General features: G+C 36.2%; 1 protein-coding gene across 2 annotated transcripts in view; it reads right to left on the bottom strand.

The window, feature by feature from the left end:
- LOC121312582 (LIM zinc-binding domain-containing Nebulette) overlaps nt 1-18,381 on the bottom strand; it is a 93,504-nt gene extending 75,123 nt beyond the window's left edge. Inside the window, exons 1-2 of one of the 2 annotated variants that reach the window (XM_041244324.1) lie at nt 18,084-18,381; nt 17,170-17,264 (exon numbers count right to left, since the gene is read on the bottom strand). In XM_041244324.1, the coding sequence (XP_041100258.1) occupies nt 17,170-17,264; nt 18,084-18,152 (164 nt within the window). In that variant the 5' untranslated portion in view covers nt 18,153-18,381. The remainder of the gene's footprint in view (nt 1-17,169; nt 17,265-18,083) is intronic. The other variant, XM_041244329.1, reaches the window with a different exon arrangement.
- Nucleotides 18,382-20,568: the final 2,187 nt, after the last annotated feature.

Here is a 20,568-nt window from a genome sequence, read left to right as displayed (position 1 = left end):
TGAACTCCTTAAAACCTAAAATACCAAATGAAAGCAGTTGCTGGAATGCATTGGGAGGTTTTGGGTGAAAGCACTAAAAAATACTCTTTTGGTGGCTTATCTGTGGCCAAATACAATATAGCAAAAAAGAAGAAAGGGCTAGGAATGTGTACAGCTGTTGAAAGCTGGTTTCTTTTGGTGTGAATGCAGTAAGGGTAAGATTATTACAGGGACTGACTCTGTCTTGTTGATATGGAAGCAGGCTACACTAGGGATCAGCTAAGACCACTGAAGACTCAACCAGAATGTTACGCGGAATTCTACTGTCCCTTGCGACAAGATTAGTATGTGTCCCGTGAGGCATTGAAGGGAAGAGGAGGGGATATTAGCAAAGATGAATTCCTGCCAGCTCCAAGACTAAATGGTGATCAAGAGCAGGTACCGGAAGGCACGTGTCTCAAAGGAGCCTGCAACAGCAATACCAGTCCTGCCTTTGAAGTGAGACGAAGATGATTTTCTATAGTAGATAAGGGGCTTTGGGATGGAAATGTGAGTGCCACCAAAAAAAAGCAACATATGGTTGAGGTATCCTTAAAGGAACATGGATTATGGAGGTTTGAAAATAATTAGACCACAATACAAGCGGCCAAGTGTTTCACAGGATAAGCTTGATGGTTAGTAGAAATGACTAGAAATTCGACTACCAGCCACACCCAAGTAACATGAATAAACATGAAAAATGTGCACATTTAAGAGAGCAATGCAAAATGTGGGTTAACATGACATGACATCCACACCATTAGATGCATTACAGTTAAGAAACAGAAATGTACAGAAAACAGTGAAACTGTGATGCACTTAAATAACTATGCCATATTCTGTATCATACACTGGATAAGCTAGTACAGCTATTTCTAGACAGAAACAACTCAAACATAATTTCATTTTCACTACTGGATTTGACATGTTCACGAGGCCCAGATTTGAACTCAACATGTAGTAGATGACTTTTCTTTCTGTAGCAGCAGGTGTTAACATATTTTTTTTAGCAGGAAGAGAAGTGTTCTGATAGTGTCTACTTGGATGGCAAGGCTGCAAAATCCATCAATATGTTTTTGATTAAGCAAAGAGCACACCAAACACTGCTGGCTGCAACTCTGCAATATGAGCATTTTAATATATATATATATATATATATATATATATATATATATATATATATATATATATATATATATATATATATATATATATATATATAGCTTTCCAGCTCATCGAACCACTAGTAATGAAGAATAAGGTCCTACAAAATTCTGCTTCACCGAGATTAAATGGTCTGATTCTTACCACTGGGTGTTACTTTATATAAAAGATTATTGGTTACAGTATGCTCAGCTGCACTTTTAGGATGCACATTTATAACCAATCTAATTTAGTTACATAACAACTGGTATACAACACAAAGACATGGGAGTGTTGTTAAGGGCATAGTGTTTTATATTCTGAACTGGCATATCATTTACTGTAGATAATTGATATTTTGGAGCATGCAGCACTGACTACACCTAAAGTTTTTCTACCATGTGCAGAACCATCTGGATTGGCTTGAGGAAAAGTATTGCCATAAATCTCAATGATGTAATTCAGCATAAAAACAGCTATCTAGCATCTGTACTACTTTTCTTTGTTCAGAATTATTGTACAATCAGAAGGTCCTTGCAAGGCCAGCAACACAATTTAGAGACAACGCCATAAAGAACAAAGCTGATCGTGAACGAAAAAATGAAATAAATCCTGTTGCTTTACAATTCAACACAGTATCATTGACAACAAACCATGTCTGACCATTTGTAAACAATAAAGCAGTGCACACTTCCTGACAAAATGCGCAAAAATGTTCTCAGCTTTTCTGCGACTTTGGAAAGTCATGGCTGCTGTTGCCAGCTCCAAGATAAACAGCTGTGTGTCTCTCTCAAAAGGAAAGGGCAGGTCACACTGAACAAAAACAAAACTATTGGTCAACAGCCACATTGTAATGAAACAGTAGAGGCACGGTGCATTCATTTTCCTACTGTATTCTTGCAAAAATTGAAATGTAACTGTGAATGAGGACCACCTACCACTTCATACCAAACATAATTGTCCAGATTCTTTTCTAGTAGTGGTTAAGAATAAACTGTACTTGTATCACAAACCCCAAGTCTTACACTGAGTTTACTGCTTGGCACTGAACGTGTTTTGAGCAACTTCTTTTTTCTCAACAGTGGTGTTTTTGTTTTTATCCTAAAGGGCAGTTTTGAGGTTGTTGATGGAGATTTAATCCCTCCGTCTATTCAAAGAAGGGACCTCTCTAAAACTGGAGCAGTATCCTGTATCATAGCACGAGTGCACTGACCCTGTGTGAATCCGAATGGCTTCAAGTGATGCGAGATGTTACTCCAGTGGCCCTGCTTACTAATTAAGAGCTCTCGTTGAGCAACAGCCTCCAGCCGTGCCAAACGGTGCTGAACAGTGCAGCAGTTTCATGAGAAAAGCCCACTGTGGACTGTGCTAAATCCTTCAGAAGTCACTCACAGCTTGACTACCACCGCAGATCACTTCTCCTCGCAACAGGGGCATACTGAGTGGGCCTTCACAGCTATGCCCTTCACTTTACTAAAACAACTCACTGCCCGTTTCATAATGGTCTTAACCTGTATTTAAAAAGCAAGTAATGCTCAACAGCCTCCATGCCAGTTATCTTAAATTATGTCATTTTTTATTTCCTAACAAAATTAAATATCAGCATTTGTAATAAATGGAGACATTAAGAGACTACAATATTTAGATCAAGAATGGACTGTGATTCACTCTATGTAACATCCACAGTTTAGTATCCTGTGCAGTCTAGTTTATCGACGAGCTATGACAATAGGCTGCGAGAACTGAATTAAATTTAACCTAGAACAAAGAAGAATTAAGGGATGCAAGTCCTAATTCTCAAACAGCATAGACAAAGTTAACCCGAACCAATACTTAAAGCGTGGCACAGACACCAGGACCAGAGAATACAGCTGGAAATGAAGTGGAAAGAGACAAGGGACAGGAGACTCTCGCACACAGTGGTGAGGGTATGGATTGGGTTACCGAGTCATGTTTTTGATACTGAATCACTGGGATCCTTTAAGGCGCAACTTGACCCAAGTTTTGAGATCAAGCAGCTGGACTAGCATATATGGTGCAAATGACTTCCTCTCTTTCCTAAAATGTATTATGTTTTTATGTTTTAAATCAGTTTGGACTGCCCCTGTTGACAGAGTAAAGAGAATTTAAAAGGGTGGTGTTAAACACATTAGTAAAAGAACATGGGGGGTATTTAGGAAATTAATGGAAACTAAAACATCTTGTAACAAATACAGAAATACTTTAGTAAATGTTAACCTTAAAAGCTCTACATGTGACATCACTTTGTTTTAAGCACGTGGATACAACACAACCCCTATTTAGCATTTCTGCCGATGCACACACAAACCACACACCAGTACAGCCTGCTCCTGCTTTGACTTAAACAATTTAAAGGTTTTTTCTCTGCAGACGAAGCAGTGGAATAGGTACATGCTACTCACCCAAATGACTACACATTTCTACTTCATGTGCCATAGCTTTTTTAAGTGCACTTAATGTTTGTTTAAAGCTACTGTACGTGTCAATTAATTTTGTCTTGTGCTGGACACACAACAATATAAAATAGCCAAAATGTTCACATCACCTAGAATTTTAGGATTGAGACATAATTAAAAACAGAAAACTATATGAACGTAATTTAATTAAAGAAACTACAAAATGATATCGCAAAAGTCTACCAGAAGCCTGAATAATAGTAGTACAGTATTTCATGTTAGATTTCAAAATGTCACATTTGGTTTTTATTTTTTGTCAGTTTTTCATTAATTATATGGAAAACTAAAAAGCAGTGTGTAATTCAATATGTTAATGTAACATTATTCAGCATGTTTAATTTGACTTTATGAAGAAAAATGTGTTAATTCCATAGGATGATGCAAAACCTTTAACCATATCTGTACAAGTAGCTATTCATTTCTGGGGAAAATGAATTGTAATTTTTGTTGCAAATAGTTGAAAGACAGTTTTAAAGACATGTACTATTAGGGGCTACTTTGAAACCCCACTCTAAAAGACATCATTCATTTATGCAGCATTTCTGCAGGGAACACATATCAGCAGCTACATTTAACTTTCTTTCATTATAAACTTTATCATGGAACAAAAAGCAGTCAAGGACACCCACTGTGCTCTGTAAAATGCTGACAGGGGCTAAATAATTACATGTAGCAAGGAGAATCTTAAAGGGATTCTTTTTTTTAAAGAAGTCTGGCATCAGTTTAAAACTACAATAAAAACATAACATATTAAATCAGTATGTTGGAAACCTTAAGCATTACAGTGAAAAACATTCCCCTTTACTACTATTGAGGTTTTTATCACATTAGCTTGGATCTAAACGCATGCAGTCCATAACTGCACTGTAACTGATCGCCATTTAAACAACAACTCCACTACAAATCGCTTTATGTTCTATCTCAACAGCAACACACATTGGAATCTGAAAAGGACAAAGTGCACATGTAGCCCCAGGAACCACTCAGGGGCATGGACTACTGCATGTTCCTTTCTTGTTGGACTGAACTTAAACCACATCTAACGCTAGAAAACTATTTATATTTTCCGCCCGACAGAACCACGACATTCAAACAGGGCTGACACTGTGCAGGTTAAAAAATGCTTCGTAATTGCAGTGTATTTTACTCATGATAAAATTAATGATGCAATCAACCAAACTCAAACATTCACTTCCACTGCTTACAAACCTACATAACTTTGACGCACACAGTTTGTGTGACTTCCTTCTGTGTTTCAGTCCCCATCAAGCTGCAAAACATCTGAGTTGGAGAGCAAAGAAAGAGGTATTTCTGATCTGAAATAAAAGTCCTGGCAGTGAAAATTAAGCCCTGATTCACTGATTGATTTGACTTTTATATATATTGTTCAGGCAACATTATGAAGCATGTATAGTTTGCCACATCGTGAAAAGTCACAATTGAATTGGGCAATATGATAATTCTGTTGCTTAAAGAGTAAATAGCTTAAAACTTCATTGCAATTGTGTTTTATTTTATTGTATTTATTTATTTATTATTATACTGCTGCCTTTTGAAAAGTTCATTTCATTTCCATATCGTCTCCAATCATTTTACATATGGCCTGCCCTAAATACATATAGCCAAATGTAAACGAAGCCTCCAGGCTTTTCTTACGAGGATGAGCATTCCAGAACCTTCTTTACTACAGCAGTAGCATTTCAGGTGGGCACATCTATTGTGAGCACCTCACAGGCAGCTGGCAGTTTCATTGAAGTTATTAAAGGGAAAGACTTGGGGAATAACTGTAAGCATGTAGAAACTGCACTGCAAAATAAAGTAATAGTCACTGACACTGGATATCTATCAAACACAGTGCTTCTTGAAAAGGGCCCCAGGAACCATATAAATGTTGGTAATAATATATTCTGCTTCTGACATTAACACACCCTCTTTTCACTAAAATGCACACCTAAAGAATTGTTTGAAAAAAAAATCTTAACAATCTTTAGAAGTTTGTAACTTTCCTTAGACTTTGTTGTAGGGCTTAGAGAGTTAAGTCTAAAAGGGATTTCAAGAACAATATTTTGTCATGTTCAGTGCTTCTCTTTCTTTGAAAGCAGACTGCAATCTGTTTCACTTAAGAGTTGTAAACCATAAATGGGGTTTATATGACTTCACAATGAAGCAGCTTTTTAAATAAGCTGGATAACGTTCACTAATGTTTATGCTACGATATAAGAAATGATAGAAAACAATGTATGCTTTTAACAGAAGCATACAGTCAGCTGAGATAGAGATGGAATTAACAAGATAAGGAATCCTGCACTTTCACCCACAGATCATACGAAAGGTCTTTCTTTGTGTATGAATGAGATTAAACAATATGACATAGAATACGTTTCTTGCATATGCTTTTTAAGAAAAAGTACATTTCTTGGCATTTCTAAATATCTGTTAACTCGTTCATTTTTATATTCTGCCTTGCACTTGCATGTCTTGCTTTTATAAGGATTCGTTGTGAACTCATAACAGATCATTTGATGCTCAGACATAGAAACCACTACACTCACAGAGTAAGGATCTCCATCGTCTTCCTTTTAGAGATCAAAAAACAGATAAATACAGAACAGGACACAATACACTAACAGCAGTAACGTTTACTTCTACAGTATAAATCTGCTTATATACATAGTCCAGACTGAAGTCTTAAACACTATGGAAAAGGATTCTAAGACCTTAGTTTAGCACTGAATATTGCCAGCATCATGCAGTGAGGCTGTTCATTATCTCAGTTCCCTTCTCTTTCGTAGAACTATTCCCTCACCACTAGCTATGCTGCCGTTTACACTTTCCAAACTATTATCATTATGCAAAACACAAAACAGTGAAATTGTAGGTTATTTATTATAATTTCAGCCTGTCGAGTCAAGTTTTTAAAGTGCCCTTTAGAAAATGCACATGTGGTTTTGATGTCCACAAACTGCAAAGCATTAAATTGTACACCCCAAGGATAGGAAGTAGTATCTATTTTAGTATAGCTAAAACAAAGGCACTGGGAAAACTACCAAATCCAAAGCATACAGTAGGCGTGTCCTAGGTTGTCTAACATTATGAAGTATAGCAAAGTAAAGGTAGGCCTTACAAACAAGCAGCAAAAGAAAGCTCTTCTAAAATTAACACAATTAATTATTAAAACTTTTTTTATTTACTCCTTTAATAATTTAGCATGACATATACAGACCAGCTACATTACAAAAAAATGCTGGCATATACATCTTTTATTAGGGCCCTCGTTCAACAAATGAGGACCCTTGTGCGCGGATCGTGTCTGCCCGTCTGTCATGATAACTGTCTGGATTTTGCACCTGTTTCGGATTGCATGTGGTTATAATTCCATTAACTCTTGATTTTATATACATATGTTTAACCTTGTTGGTACTGTGCAATTATTGGGAGATTATGAAGGCCCTCTGTATATACATGCACCTGATGCAAATGAGGCAATGTTTTGAAAATTCCCATGCTTATGCATTTCCCATCCGCAGGCAGTTGCTCATTGTGTTACAATTTCAGACTGTGTAAAGTAGTGTAAATTACCCAGGGCGCCTGAGTAGCATTTCAAACACAAAAGCATCTCTCTCATAACATATACCAGCGGATGTAACACATGCCTTTAAATCTTAATAGTGCTTGAAAAGACAGAGGTTATTCTTACAAGTGAAATGTTGGCGGATAATGCATTTCCAAGCAAGGTAATCTAATTTTTGACCTTTGATTATGAACGTAAAACCATTGTTACATTAAAACGACCACATCCTACCTACAAATAAATAAATAATGACTTCCAACAGGCCAAACTATCATATTTGCAACAGAGAATGTTAATTTCTGTATCGAGAAGCCTTACTCTTATATGAAGTGTGACAAACAGAAAGACATACATGTGGATTAAATAGCTGAAATGTATCATTTACATTTTATTATATGACAACCGGACTGGACAGGTGAGCCATCCCATTGTTACTCATGTCTAAATAATGACACCTTGTTAAACAACTGCTTACTGATGAAATGCTTCACATGGATTCTCAAGCCCAAAAAAAAAAAAAATAAACCTTAAAAAGTGAACTCTTTCAGTGGACTACAATTATTATTTCAGACATACAGACAAACCATTACCTTGCAGTGGACTATAATTATTTTCAGACAAACAGAAGCCTGAGTATAACAGTGATAAAAGCAATGCTGTGGCACGCTCATCGGAAATTATGGAAATTCTTTCTAATAATGTTATTCTGACTCAGGAGTTCCATGCAAAACTAAACAGAACTAAACTAGGCCTATACAAAGTACATTGTAGAACACATATTCTATCTGTGAGACACTTTCAATTTAGACTCATTGTACTTTTATTTCCCAATTATTATACTGGATTATAATATTATCAACATTTAAATGGTTTAGGGATTATAATATTGTCAACATTTCAATGGTTTAGGGATTATAATATTATCAACGTTTCAATGATTTAGGGATTATAATATTATCAATGTATCAATGGGGGGGGCGTGACTATGACTAAAGATGCAGTTCTGTAAAAATTATATATATATACATTTTTTTTTAAAGGATAGAAATTATTTAATAAATATATTAATAACAGCTAATTAATCCAAGTTACTACCTTTCAAATTAGCCATTGAAGATCAATCTAGGGCTTACAGAACGAGGGGAATTATATTTGAAGTGGCGAGTGTAAATGAAGCGAAAAGCACTAATATTTAATTGTTTTTCCCGGATTTAATGTAAATCGTGTATTTTTTCCTATATATAACCAAACAAGTTCTGATTTAGTGTAATCCATAAAAGTTACCAGTCTTAAAAGTTTTGAAATGTGTCCATCTTTTTGGCATTGTGGTAGGCTGAGGAGGAAGAGAAGCGGAGACATTGGCTCTCGGGGTGTAATCTGCAGCACACAATGCCAAATTAAACGCTTCAATGGATAGGGGCTCATTTAGCTTCAGATTTAGCTGGCAAAATAAATATATAGCGAAAATCCAGATAAACTGCTGAACGATAATGTTTTTCAGATGTATCTGTTAGCTAAACGTAAAAGAAGGGTAAAAGAAAAAATATTTATTTCATGTATTTTTTTCATGTATTTATTTTTTAGAAATGTTAGCTAAATATTGACTCGCCAAGTTTAAAAAAAGATTTATAGATGTTCAATTTAAGATATGCATTTTCAACGTTTCTAAATGATATCTGAAAGTACAATTTTCAAACTTTTAAGAATGTATTTGTTAACATTTATGTATTTAGCTAAATCTGGACTTTTTGTGATTAAATCTTGGAAAAAATATGCGATTTACATTCAATCCGGAAAACAACCACCAGTTAAAATCTAAAGTTAATTCTGATGTTTTAATATGTGTGTCAGGGGGTTGCAACAAAATGCATGCTAAGTAAGGGGGGGCGGCATATAAAAAGTTTGCATACCACTGGTTTAAGGCAGTCTCAGCAACGAAAAGCTAACATTGACGACAGTACATCAAATGATATGAATGCAATCAACGAGCCCTGGGAAGTCGTCTGTTATTGTGAACTGACTGTAAAATAAACAAGGTTTACTGTAGACCCCTTTGTAACATGAATAACTTCTGACTGTTCTACCTCTCAACTGTGAAACAGAACCCTAAAACCTAGGAAATATATGACAGTTTTGACATTAAAATCTGAAATTATCATCTCAGGCCAGCTTGGGGGTGAAGATTTGCTGGGCTGGTCTTTGTCCTCCAGAGGCCGGTAGCCTGCAGGTTCCTGGGTGTAAAAAGACGCCAATTGGCTCGTGGGATCAGAGGACACCCACTGAGTCTCGGGTGACTGAGCTGTGTGGGGAATCGCCGCGCTGAAGGAGGAAAATAATAGTAATTGGGCATTCCAAATTGGGAGAAAAATAAAAGAAAATAATTGGGGATTCTAAATTAAAAATAATAATAATGAAGAAAAAAAAACATTGAATGAGTGGACTGAGTTCCACCATGAACATAAAATTCATAAGTTTACAAACATTTCAGCTAGTGTCTTTATCAGTATAAAACAGCTTATTCCAAAATAAAAGGGGTCCCGTCCTTATATGTTGCATTATTGATGCATAGAAAGTAATACATGTATCAGATTTGTTCATTTTATATATATATATATATTATATATATATATATATATATATATATATATATATATATATAAAAATATAAAAAATATCTTAATATGAGAAAGGAGAGGAAGACTCATGAAATCTAATAGGAAACTGAAGTCGTGAGAAGCAATTTCCCTCCGCAGTACGAATTAAAATGGTGTGCTGCTTTTTATACGAAAAATTATAAGAAAAAGCAGGTTGTGTCGAGGACTTATACTGGACGTTGACGCCCCCCATAAAACGAGGGAGTGTTTGTAAAGTATTTATCAGCCTATTTGTTTTTCTATGGGTCTCTCGCTATATCACGACCCTTGAGATATAGCAGATTTATATTTGGACCCCGACACTCGCGATAGAGTGGGTGGTGCGCGTGTGTAAATATAAAAATATACAGTAACCGAGCTTGCAACTCTCGGCGGTTCATTGCCCCTTTAAAAGTAGGACCCAGGACACTGACATGGGAATTTCAAGCGCTGATGCTCTATTTTTAATAAACACAAAAATGAAATAAACAAAACCAACACCTAGCTCTTTTCTGAGCCCTGACTAACACACTAAACAGGAACCTAAACTATAAAACAGGACAGCTAAGCTGTTTACCTTTTACACAAATTGAAACAAAAACAAAATACACAAAAGGGCTTTACATAGTACCTTTTCTTTCTATACGCTTGAACACACTACCAAGCGGGCTTCTTCACAAACAGCAGCCCCGAATAGACTGCTTCCTTTCTTTTTATACCATGCACCTGGCTCTACTTTTCAATGGTAGCCAGGTGCAGGTGACAATTAATTAACAACACAATTAACAAAACCAATACATGCTTTATGCAGGGGGGATATTAAACCCCTATATATATATATATAGCCTTCTTGAATCAAAATCAAAGTATTTTCTTAAATATCCAATAGGGTTTATATTAACTAAGTCCATGTCTTTTGAAACAAAATGATGTATGAATTAGACAAATAATGAGTAATTAAGATTCAGGGTATGTGAAGTAAGTGAACCCCTGGTTTTATCAGCTCAATTAAGGGGATAATTACAATCAGGTGTTTAAATAATTAGGTAGATCTTTAGGGGTGAGTTAGGGAGGCCCCACCCTATATAAACATCAGAAACTTTGCGAGTTTGGTCTTCACCATACAGGTGTGTGGAAACACGTCATGCCACGATCAAAAGAAATATCTGAGGAGCTCAGAAAAACAGTTATTGATGCTCATCAGTCTAGAAAGGGTTACAAAACCATTTCTAAGGATCTGGGGCTCCAACAATCCATTGTCAGACAGATAATCTACAAATGGAGAAAGTTCAAGACCAAAGTCTTGGACATCCTAACAAAATCTCTCTAAGAACAAATCTGGAAAATCATCAAGGAAGTCACAAAGAACCCCAGAACCTGAAGCGAGCTGTCCATGCAAGGAAGCCCTCAAATGTCACGAGTTGAAGCACTTCTGTAAGGAAGAATGGGCCAAAATTCCTCAAAACCGATGTAAGAGACTGGCCAACAGTTACAGGAAATACTTAGTTGAAGTCATTGCTGCTCAAGGGGGTGCCACCAGTTACTGAATCTAAAGGTTCACATACCCTTTTCACACATGGATATTTGTGGATAAATAAATGTTGAAAAAGTATCATTTTTTGTGCCATTTGTTTAATCGGCTTATCGTAATCTATTATTAGGGATTAGATTAAGATCTAACAACATTTTAGGTGTGAAATATGTGAAAACCCTAAGGGGTTCACAAACTTTTTCTCGGCACTGTATGTGTGTATGTGTGTGTGTGTGTGTGTGTGTGTGTGTGTGTGTGTGTGTGTGTGTATATATATATATATATATATATATATATATATATATATATATATATATATAGTGATTTCTACAGAAAACAGTTTCTACAGAAAGCTGCCCATCCCAGCTTGAGTCAAATGACAGCCGGGATTTCAAGGACATCTGTACTTGGCTGCTATTTCTCACGGCAGGTTTCTTAGGACAAATATGCTAGCAGAAGCATTGAAGAACAATATGGCAAGCCAAATTATCATGTATAGATATCTCTAAAAATATAAGACATCTAAATCAATTCCACATATTTCAACATATTTCAAGAGATCTTTCATTTAGAGATATCTAAATACATTTAGAGATATCTCAAAATGATTTACAGATATCTTTAAATGGGGTTTTAAATTAGATATCTAAAATGCATTTTCAGATATCTTTAAATCATTTTAGGATATCTCAAAATGTTATTAAGATATGAAATAATTTTCAAAATATCTCTAATTCATTTAGATATCTCTAAATAACTTCCTGTTCATTTAGAGATATCTCTACATAATTTTAAGATCTCAAAATAACTTTCTGTTCATTTAGGGATATCTCTAAATCATTCATTAAATCATAACACTTTTTTTTTTTGTTTACCACACTGTAGTACTTTGCGATTTAGAAATCGAATCAGCAATGTTGAATCTCCTTTCAAATAAAACCGTAGCCATACTGGTACACATTTTCTTTGTGTTGGGCGAGGTTAACTCTATAAACACACAGCCAGCTGCTGACACTGAGTGAGTGTTGAGCGCATACATGGGTAATTTACATATTTAAATAGCAGGGCGGTGGTGAGTACAGTCTGTGAGCGAAAAAAAAAACACCTCAAAGATAGTCATTGTATGATGTTGCTTCTTTTAAAAATGTGTAGTATTTACTAAGTGTTTACTTTCTGAAGTTTAAATGTTCAGTGTTAGTAGCTTAATCAGTTCCGTGTTTTTCTAAGTTTACGTTTTTAAATAACAGTATTATTGAGCTGAGCAGGCAGATAAGCTGCCCTACTTTAACAGTGAAATCACTCACTTGTTCTGTGCTGGACCTGGAGCGACACAACTGTTATCTTTACTTGCAATGCTTGTATGTGTTTCTTCATTATTAATTCATTCATTGAGGAGTTGACGTGTGAGTGCATTTCCTTATGCCTCCACACCAGTAATTATTTATAAACGCAAAAGCACAATATTAATATTATTACAAAAATGGAATCGCAGGATGTAAAAAAAAAAATCAATTCTGAAATCCCGGGATTTGGAAAAGTGTCCATCAACAAGCTTTAATTGTTTTTCAGATGATTTACACGAACAGGCTACTGCACTAAACACATGTAAGCATTTTGTTAAAGGTCATTTTTGACTGCCTGATATAAATATCCTCTTTCTACTTACACCAGATTAGCTTTTGGAAATATTCACTTCAAAACAATGTGCTTATTCTAGCTAGATTCGATATTGCACAAGGCACACATAGCATTTTACAATGTCCCTGCTCACTGATAAAAAATAAAATCAATTCAATTAAAAAAAGCCTATATTTGTAACTTTTTCAAATGTTTTTATGCATACCGCCCCACCTGTTTTCTCTCTAGACTTCTTTTATTGGAAGAAATGCAAGACTTTTGTTGAGAATTGCTTTCTGGTTTTGTTTTAGATTGGTTTTGTTTTTCAGACGCAGACCCCGTTTTTGGACTCTTAATTAAAACGCATTTTGGCACACTTATTGGAGTCTGGATTTTTTTTTATAATTTTATGTAGCATTTTTAGTTGGTGCACTTGCACCACCATTAACTAATTTTATTTTAGTTTTTGACAGTAGTTTTCCATTTAACAAACTTAGCTGAACTCTAGCCTATCTTTTAGCCATTAGCCTACTTGGCAGACATTTTTTCTCGCCTAAATGAGCCCAATTTTGTCTTTCAGGGATTAAGCACCAATACTTTCAATACACAAAACAAAACTGAATCAAGAGTGTTAAAGCTGACATCATGGAGCAACTTAGCCAGCAACTTCGAAAATATTTTCACAAAATGTACAACGCAAACACCTGGATACGCAGTCCATCTGAGATGTCTGAATCTCTCCCAATCCCTCATCTGTCAGTGCTTGAGCAGGAGAACCTTTAACTCTGCTGACGATGGGCTTAACTTACGAGTTTGCATGCAAGTCTTTCTGGGAGCAACGGATGGAGGAGTGCCTGGACCTGACAAAAGGAGCTGTCAACACAACAGCTGTCCTTCTCTACAACATACCTTTGCGAGACTGGATTCTCTGCCCTTATGGCGATCAAGACCAATTACCGTCGGAGATTAAACGGCAAAACGACTTCCACTGAAATGTGTGATAAAAAGTAGGCACATCCATTACATTGATAGCTAAGCCTTTTTTGATTATTTTCAATTAACATCAGTAAATGCATCAGTAAAATTTCATAGGTATAGTATGACCCTATCTCAGACAGGGGGGGTGCTCTAAATGAGCGTGAAGTTATTTCGAAATATCTCTAAATGACAGTTTGGCACACCATGCTAGCAACATATTACTTAAAAATATCTGTAAATAAATTTGAGATATCTTTATTTCATTTTTAGATATCTCTAAATATTTCAAGATATCTTAAAATGCAATTTGAGATATCTCAAATTCAAGTTACTTTGGCTGGACATACTAAATTATAAACCAAGCCTGTTGTACAGTAAATTGTTTATTTAATCTAAAAGGGGGAAATCAATGGGATCTATTCAACAGATCCCCTTTTATTACATATAGCCACCATCTCCTGATATTGCTATTTATTGTTTCAAAGTTTTTGTGCTAGATGTGAATTATTAACATTATAAACAAAAAATTCTTAACAGTTTAATGATTCGGGTTTTCAGACTTCTTAATGAAAATAGAGCCTGTAATAATCTGCGGGTTGCACATACGGACTCAGACACAGAGGAACTTATTAGCAGCCATCTTTATTTCTTGGCTGAACAACAGCACCCACACCCACTGCACATGGCAGGAATGGCAGGACTACAATACTGACAGGCATGAACACAACAGCTGTGGTTACCTGAATACTTCCAGTGGTTATATATATATATAGATTCCTCAGATTCCTCCCTGCTTAAAAAAATGTGCAAATGCACATTGGTTTAATTTAATTATACTTCTGTTAATCGTTTTATTATTAATTATCCCTTGCACCTGGTGATTATTGTAAATTAGAGCCAGGTGCAGGGTATTTAAAGAAAGCAGCCAGTATGCTCACGGAGGAAGCCTGGTTTTCAACCAGTTTGAAAGGAAAACAAAGGTACTGTGTAAAGCCTTTTTATGTGTGTTTTGGTTGATTTTGTTTTAACAGGTAAACAACTTAGCTGTCCTGTTTGAGTTAGGTTCTTGTTTGTGTACTCAGTGCTCGAAAAAGAGGCAGGTGTTTGTTTTGTTTATTTCGTTTTTTTGTTTATTAAAAATAGCACGTAAGCGTTTTGATAAACTTCCACTTCTGGACAACGAATCGTAGTGAGTTGCAGTGTTGTCACGCACACGCACACGCACACACACAAAGTGACTCTGCAGCTGAAGCATACTTCACACACCCTGGTCTCTGTAAGTTGCCTTGGATAAAGGTGTCTGCTATATATATATATATATATATATATATATATATATATATATATATCTTAGAGCCATAATTGTACTATTATTAAAATATGAATGCACAGGTTGAGGCATTAGGGCAAACACTATAGCGCCACTTGAATAACTGAAATTTTGTAATTTGTAATCTAACTATCTTAACTGAGTCTTGTTTCAGCACCCTGTGGACGCTGCTTATGTTGCCAGGGCATCTGGCCAGAGCCTCTGCCTCATCCTGTCGGATCACAGACCGGCACCAGAAAATTGACTTTTGTTAAATATGACCATCACCTGCTTACTCTGAACTTTTCGCCATGGGACTTGACTCAAGATAAATAATGTGGTAAAACTACAGTAGGAAAGTTTTTATTTCTGCACACATATATGAAGTGTTCATAAGATATCATGCACAAATAGATTCATATGAACACAAGAAAGTTTACAAACGAGAGGAGGCCATTCAGCCCATCTTGCTCGTTTGGTTGTTAGTAGCTTATTGATCCCAGAATCTCATCAGGCAGCTTCTTGAAGGATCCCAGGGTATCGGCTTCAACAACATTACTGGGGAGTTGGTTCCAGATTCCCATGATTTTCTGTGCAAAAAAGTGCCTCCTATTTTCTGTTCTGAATGCCCCTTTATCTAATTTCCACTTGTAACCCCTGGTCCTTGTTTCTTTCATGTTGAAAAAGTCCCTTGGGTCAACATTGTCAATACCTTTTAGAATTTTGAATGCTTGAATCAGGTCTCTGCATAGTCTTCTTTGTTCAAGACTGAATAGATTCAATTATTTTAGCCTGTCTGTATATGACATGTCTTCTAAACCTGGAATAATTGTGGTCGTTCTTTTTTGCACTCTTTCTAGAGCAGCAATATCCTTTTTGTTGCAAAGTGACCAGAACTGGACACAGTATACTAGATGAGGTCTTAATAATGCATTGTAAAGTTTTAACATTAATTGCTTCAAGGGCAATACTGACCATTTAAATCTAGGGAAAAAAAGAAGGAAGTGGAGATTGTTTGGAGATGGCGCAGGCATGCTTGGGTCAGCTTTGTCCACATGGAATGGTTAAGATACAAGTCAAATTAAACAGATGACTGATGCCTTAGCTGAAGAGAAATTGCAACCATTAGATAATGTAAAACTAAAGCAACTAAAATGTTTATTGTAACTCCTAAAGTACATAATGAAACATGGTGTTACCTGGCAGGTCAAAGGTATATACAGCCTTGAGAGCAACAACTAAAAGCATGAATTGATGGGTGAATGCATGATGTAACAATGGAATTAAAACTTATGAAATATCAAGGAGGTGAAAACAGTCATTTTACTCATTGGTATAAAACTGAAGTGTAAACTGAGTACACCCTGGCATTATATCATGTAACCAGCTGTCACCACACCCCCCACACCCTATGTCTGTGCTAGGGATTAATGCATTATTTTACTTGCCCACTGAATCAGACATAGCGGCACTACCAAGATAAAATAAAATAAAAACTAAAGCAGGGTCCAGGAACTCGAACAGAATGTGAATTATTTTTGAACAGCGCTTGCAAAACCGAACAAACAACTCTGCTGTTAGCTTGCTGAGCACATTGCTGCAGTTTTGTACTTTAACAGACTAGCAAACCGGGACGGTTTAACAAATGCAGTGTTTCCGACCAGGACAAAAGAATGTAGGCTTAAAAATGGGACAATACCAGTTTCCTGGGACCCTATGCAGGGCTGTTTAAATAGCATTGAGTGTGAGGGCAAAGGCACGTTTCCAGAATGAAATAAATACCATTTGTATGTTACAAAACAAGCAATAAACAACTCCTTTAAACTCTGGAGCAGGTGAATTGTCCTGTGAAATTCCTCCCCATATTTATGTGCCTTTGCTGATGTACTTACGAGTTGCAGTAGGGTGTCTTCTCATAGCCTTTGTAATTGTTCATGTTTAGAGTCATTCTGCAGACTTCGCAGTGAAAACATCCTTTATGCCAGTACTGTAAAACAGACAAGAAATTAAAAGTTTAGAAAAATTCACCAATTTAAAGTTAATACATTAGAACAACCTACCTTGACAAAAAAAAAAAAAGAAAAGAACACGTTTTGGGATGAGGTGCAACATATTATGTATTACTATTTAATTACATAGTGAATATTGTTCTCTTTTTAAATGAATGCTACAGCGCCACTCGGAAGCATTAATAATGCAAATTTCATTATATAACGTTTAGCATTAGCATTTCAATAGCGCACTCGAAATTTGAATGCAAAAGCTAAAGAACAACATATTGTTCATGGTAATACATAAACTAAGTAAATGTGCTTTGTACTGTAAGCCGTCAGACCAGTATGACAAACATGATTGTTTTTATGCAGATATACAAATGATGCACAGAGCTGTGCGTTGCGGTTTTTATTTACCGATCAGGTACCTGTACTGTGCATATTTGCGCGCTCGCAATGTTGTTCTCTTGAGACAACATAACCAACACTTCCCATTAAAAGAACAGGATGTGGCACTCACTATGTTTAATAATGTAATATGAAACGCTAAACGATATGCCGCTACCCATTCAGCACGCGTGGGGTACTAAAAAACCAAAAGCTTTTTAGAATTTAGAATGTTTTAACATGACTGTGACAAGTGACATGGTAGCTTTTGTGATTGCTGCGACAGTCAAATACGGTATAATAAAACAACCCATGTTTAACACGAAGTGGTCAGTGACACTGCAACACGAGTATTGGTATTGAAAAAAGAAAATAGATAATAATAATAATAATAATAATAAAGAAAAAAAAAGTACATATTTTACCTTATCCAGACAGTTCACTTTTTCAGTTGGGTAGACAATCTTCCCACAGCGCGCACACTGAGGGTTCATTTTTTGTTATTTTATCGGAAAAAATGAATATTGCTTTTGCGGGTCTTTTTCTTTTCTTAAGTACTTCTTCGCTTCACGACGTAATACAGAATAATCTCTCTCCAGCAGCTGCAGCGGCTGCTGTTGAAGGTCTCAGGATGCCGCAGCACAACCAAGCTACATAACACTCAAGCTTGTTTCGTGCCTGTGACTCACCTCTCCACCAAACAGCAAAACTGAACTACGCAACAGAGACAAACCAAACCCACTGCATTGGCAAGAGCTCGGATCCAAAAAAAAAAAAAAAAAAAATAGAGCGTGAAGAGAGGCAACTAAGTAAGAGCAAGGTACCGGGGTTGCTTAACCCTTTCAACACTGCAAACAGGTGTCATGTGAAATAGTGCTCGTGAAATACTGTCCGCTGCGCGTGCTCAGTGCAAGGCGGACGCTATTTCATATCTAAACCATGTGAAATACTGCATGTAGTGAAAGTGTTCGGATGCAAACAGGTACTTGAATCTGTATTCATCGCAGTGAAGATTGTTTTATATATTCTGAACAAAAACTGAACGCGCGCAGCGTATCGAAAAAACAAACCCCTTGAAAACCAGACCAATATCAATCTATAAATACAAATGCCAAGTAACAAAACATTACGTGTTAAGAAATAACTATAGTCTACATTGTTTCATTACTTATATACTTCTACATTGTTTCATTACTTCTATAATTTGTTAATTATATAATTATCTACTTAAAACTGTGACCTCTGTACAAGTTTATCCGGCAAATGCTGCTTTACTTTATCATTGCATTACTACACTTTTCTGCGAAATGTAAAAGCAAAACCATTTAAATTCAACAAGCAGGGGGCTACTTATAATCTATGTAATAGATTCCGTTTGGTACGTCACCTCACTAAAGGTGAAGGATACTCTATTGACAGATAATTCAGGGCTTCACCTCACTATAGGTGAAGGATACTATATTGACAGATAATTCAGGGCTTCACCTCACTATAGGTGAAGGATACTATATTGACAGATAATTCAGGGCTTCACCTCACTATAGGTGAAGGATACTATGTTGACAGATAATTCAGTGCTTCACCTCACTATAGGTGAAGGATACTATATTGACAGATAATTCAGGGCTTCACCTCACTATAGGTGAAGGATACTATATTGACAGATAATTCAGGGCTTCACCTCCCTATAGGTGAAGGATACTGTATTCACAGATAATTCAGTGCTTCACCTCCCTATAGGTGAAGGATACTGTATTGACAGATAATTCAGTGCTTCACCTCACTATAGGTGAAGGATACTATATTGACAGATAATTCAGGGCTTCACCTCACTATAGGTGAAGGATACTATATTGACAGATAATTCAGGGCTTCACCTCACTATAGGTGAAGGATACTATATTGACAGATAATTCAGTGCTTCACCTCACTATAGGTGAAGGATACTATATTGACAGATAATTCAGGGCTTCACCTCACTATAGGTGAAGGATACTATATTGACAGATAATTCAGGGCTTCACCTCCCTATAGGTGAAGGATACTGTATTCACAGATAATTCAGTGCTTCACCTCCCTATAGGTGAAGGATACTGTATTGACAGATAATTCAGTGCTTCACCTCCCTATAGGTGAAGGATACTGTATTGACAGATAATTCAGTGCTTCACCTCACTATAGGTGAAGGATACTATATTGACAGATAATTCAGTGCTTCACCTCACTATAGGTGAAGGATACTATATTGACAGATAATTCAGTGCTTCACCTCCCTATAGGTGAAGGATACTGTATTCACAGATAATTCAGTGCTTCACCTCACTGTAGGTGAAGGATACTGTATTGACAGATAATTCAGTGCTTCACCTCACTATAGGTGAAGGATACTGTATTGACAGATAATTCAGTGCTTCACCTCCCTATAGGTGAAGGATACTGTATTGACAGATAATTCAGTGCTTCACCTCCCTATAGGTGAAGGATACTGTATTCACAGATAATTCAGTGCTTCACCTCACTGTAGGTGAAGGATACTGTATTCACAGATAATTCAGTGCTTCACCTCACTGTAGGTGAAGGATACTGTATTGACAGATAATTCAGTGCTTCACCTCCCTATAGGTGAAGGATACTGTATTGACAGATAATTCAGTGCTTCACCTCCCTATAGGTGAAGAATACTGTATTGACAGATAATTCAGTGCTTCACCTCACTACTAGTTTTCATGGTCAGACTGAAAGACATTGGAAATGCAATAATATGAAAACCCATGTTTTTAATAGCTAAAGAAACTATTTTAAGTCCTGGAGTATTCAAATATTAAATCCTGGAGTATTCAAATATTAATGATTTATGATACAGACAACAACAAACAGTTTGTGCTCAACTTGGGTGATCACTACGTGCTG

This window comes from Polyodon spathula, chromosome 3 (assembly GCF_017654505.1).
Source record: "Polyodon spathula isolate WHYD16114869_AA chromosome 3, ASM1765450v1, whole genome shotgun sequence".
Taxonomy (NCBI): Eukaryota; Metazoa; Chordata; class Actinopteri; order Acipenseriformes; family Polyodontidae; genus Polyodon; species Polyodon spathula.
Note: the sequence above shows the minus strand (reverse complement) of the source record. Positions and strands in the feature narration are given on the sequence as shown.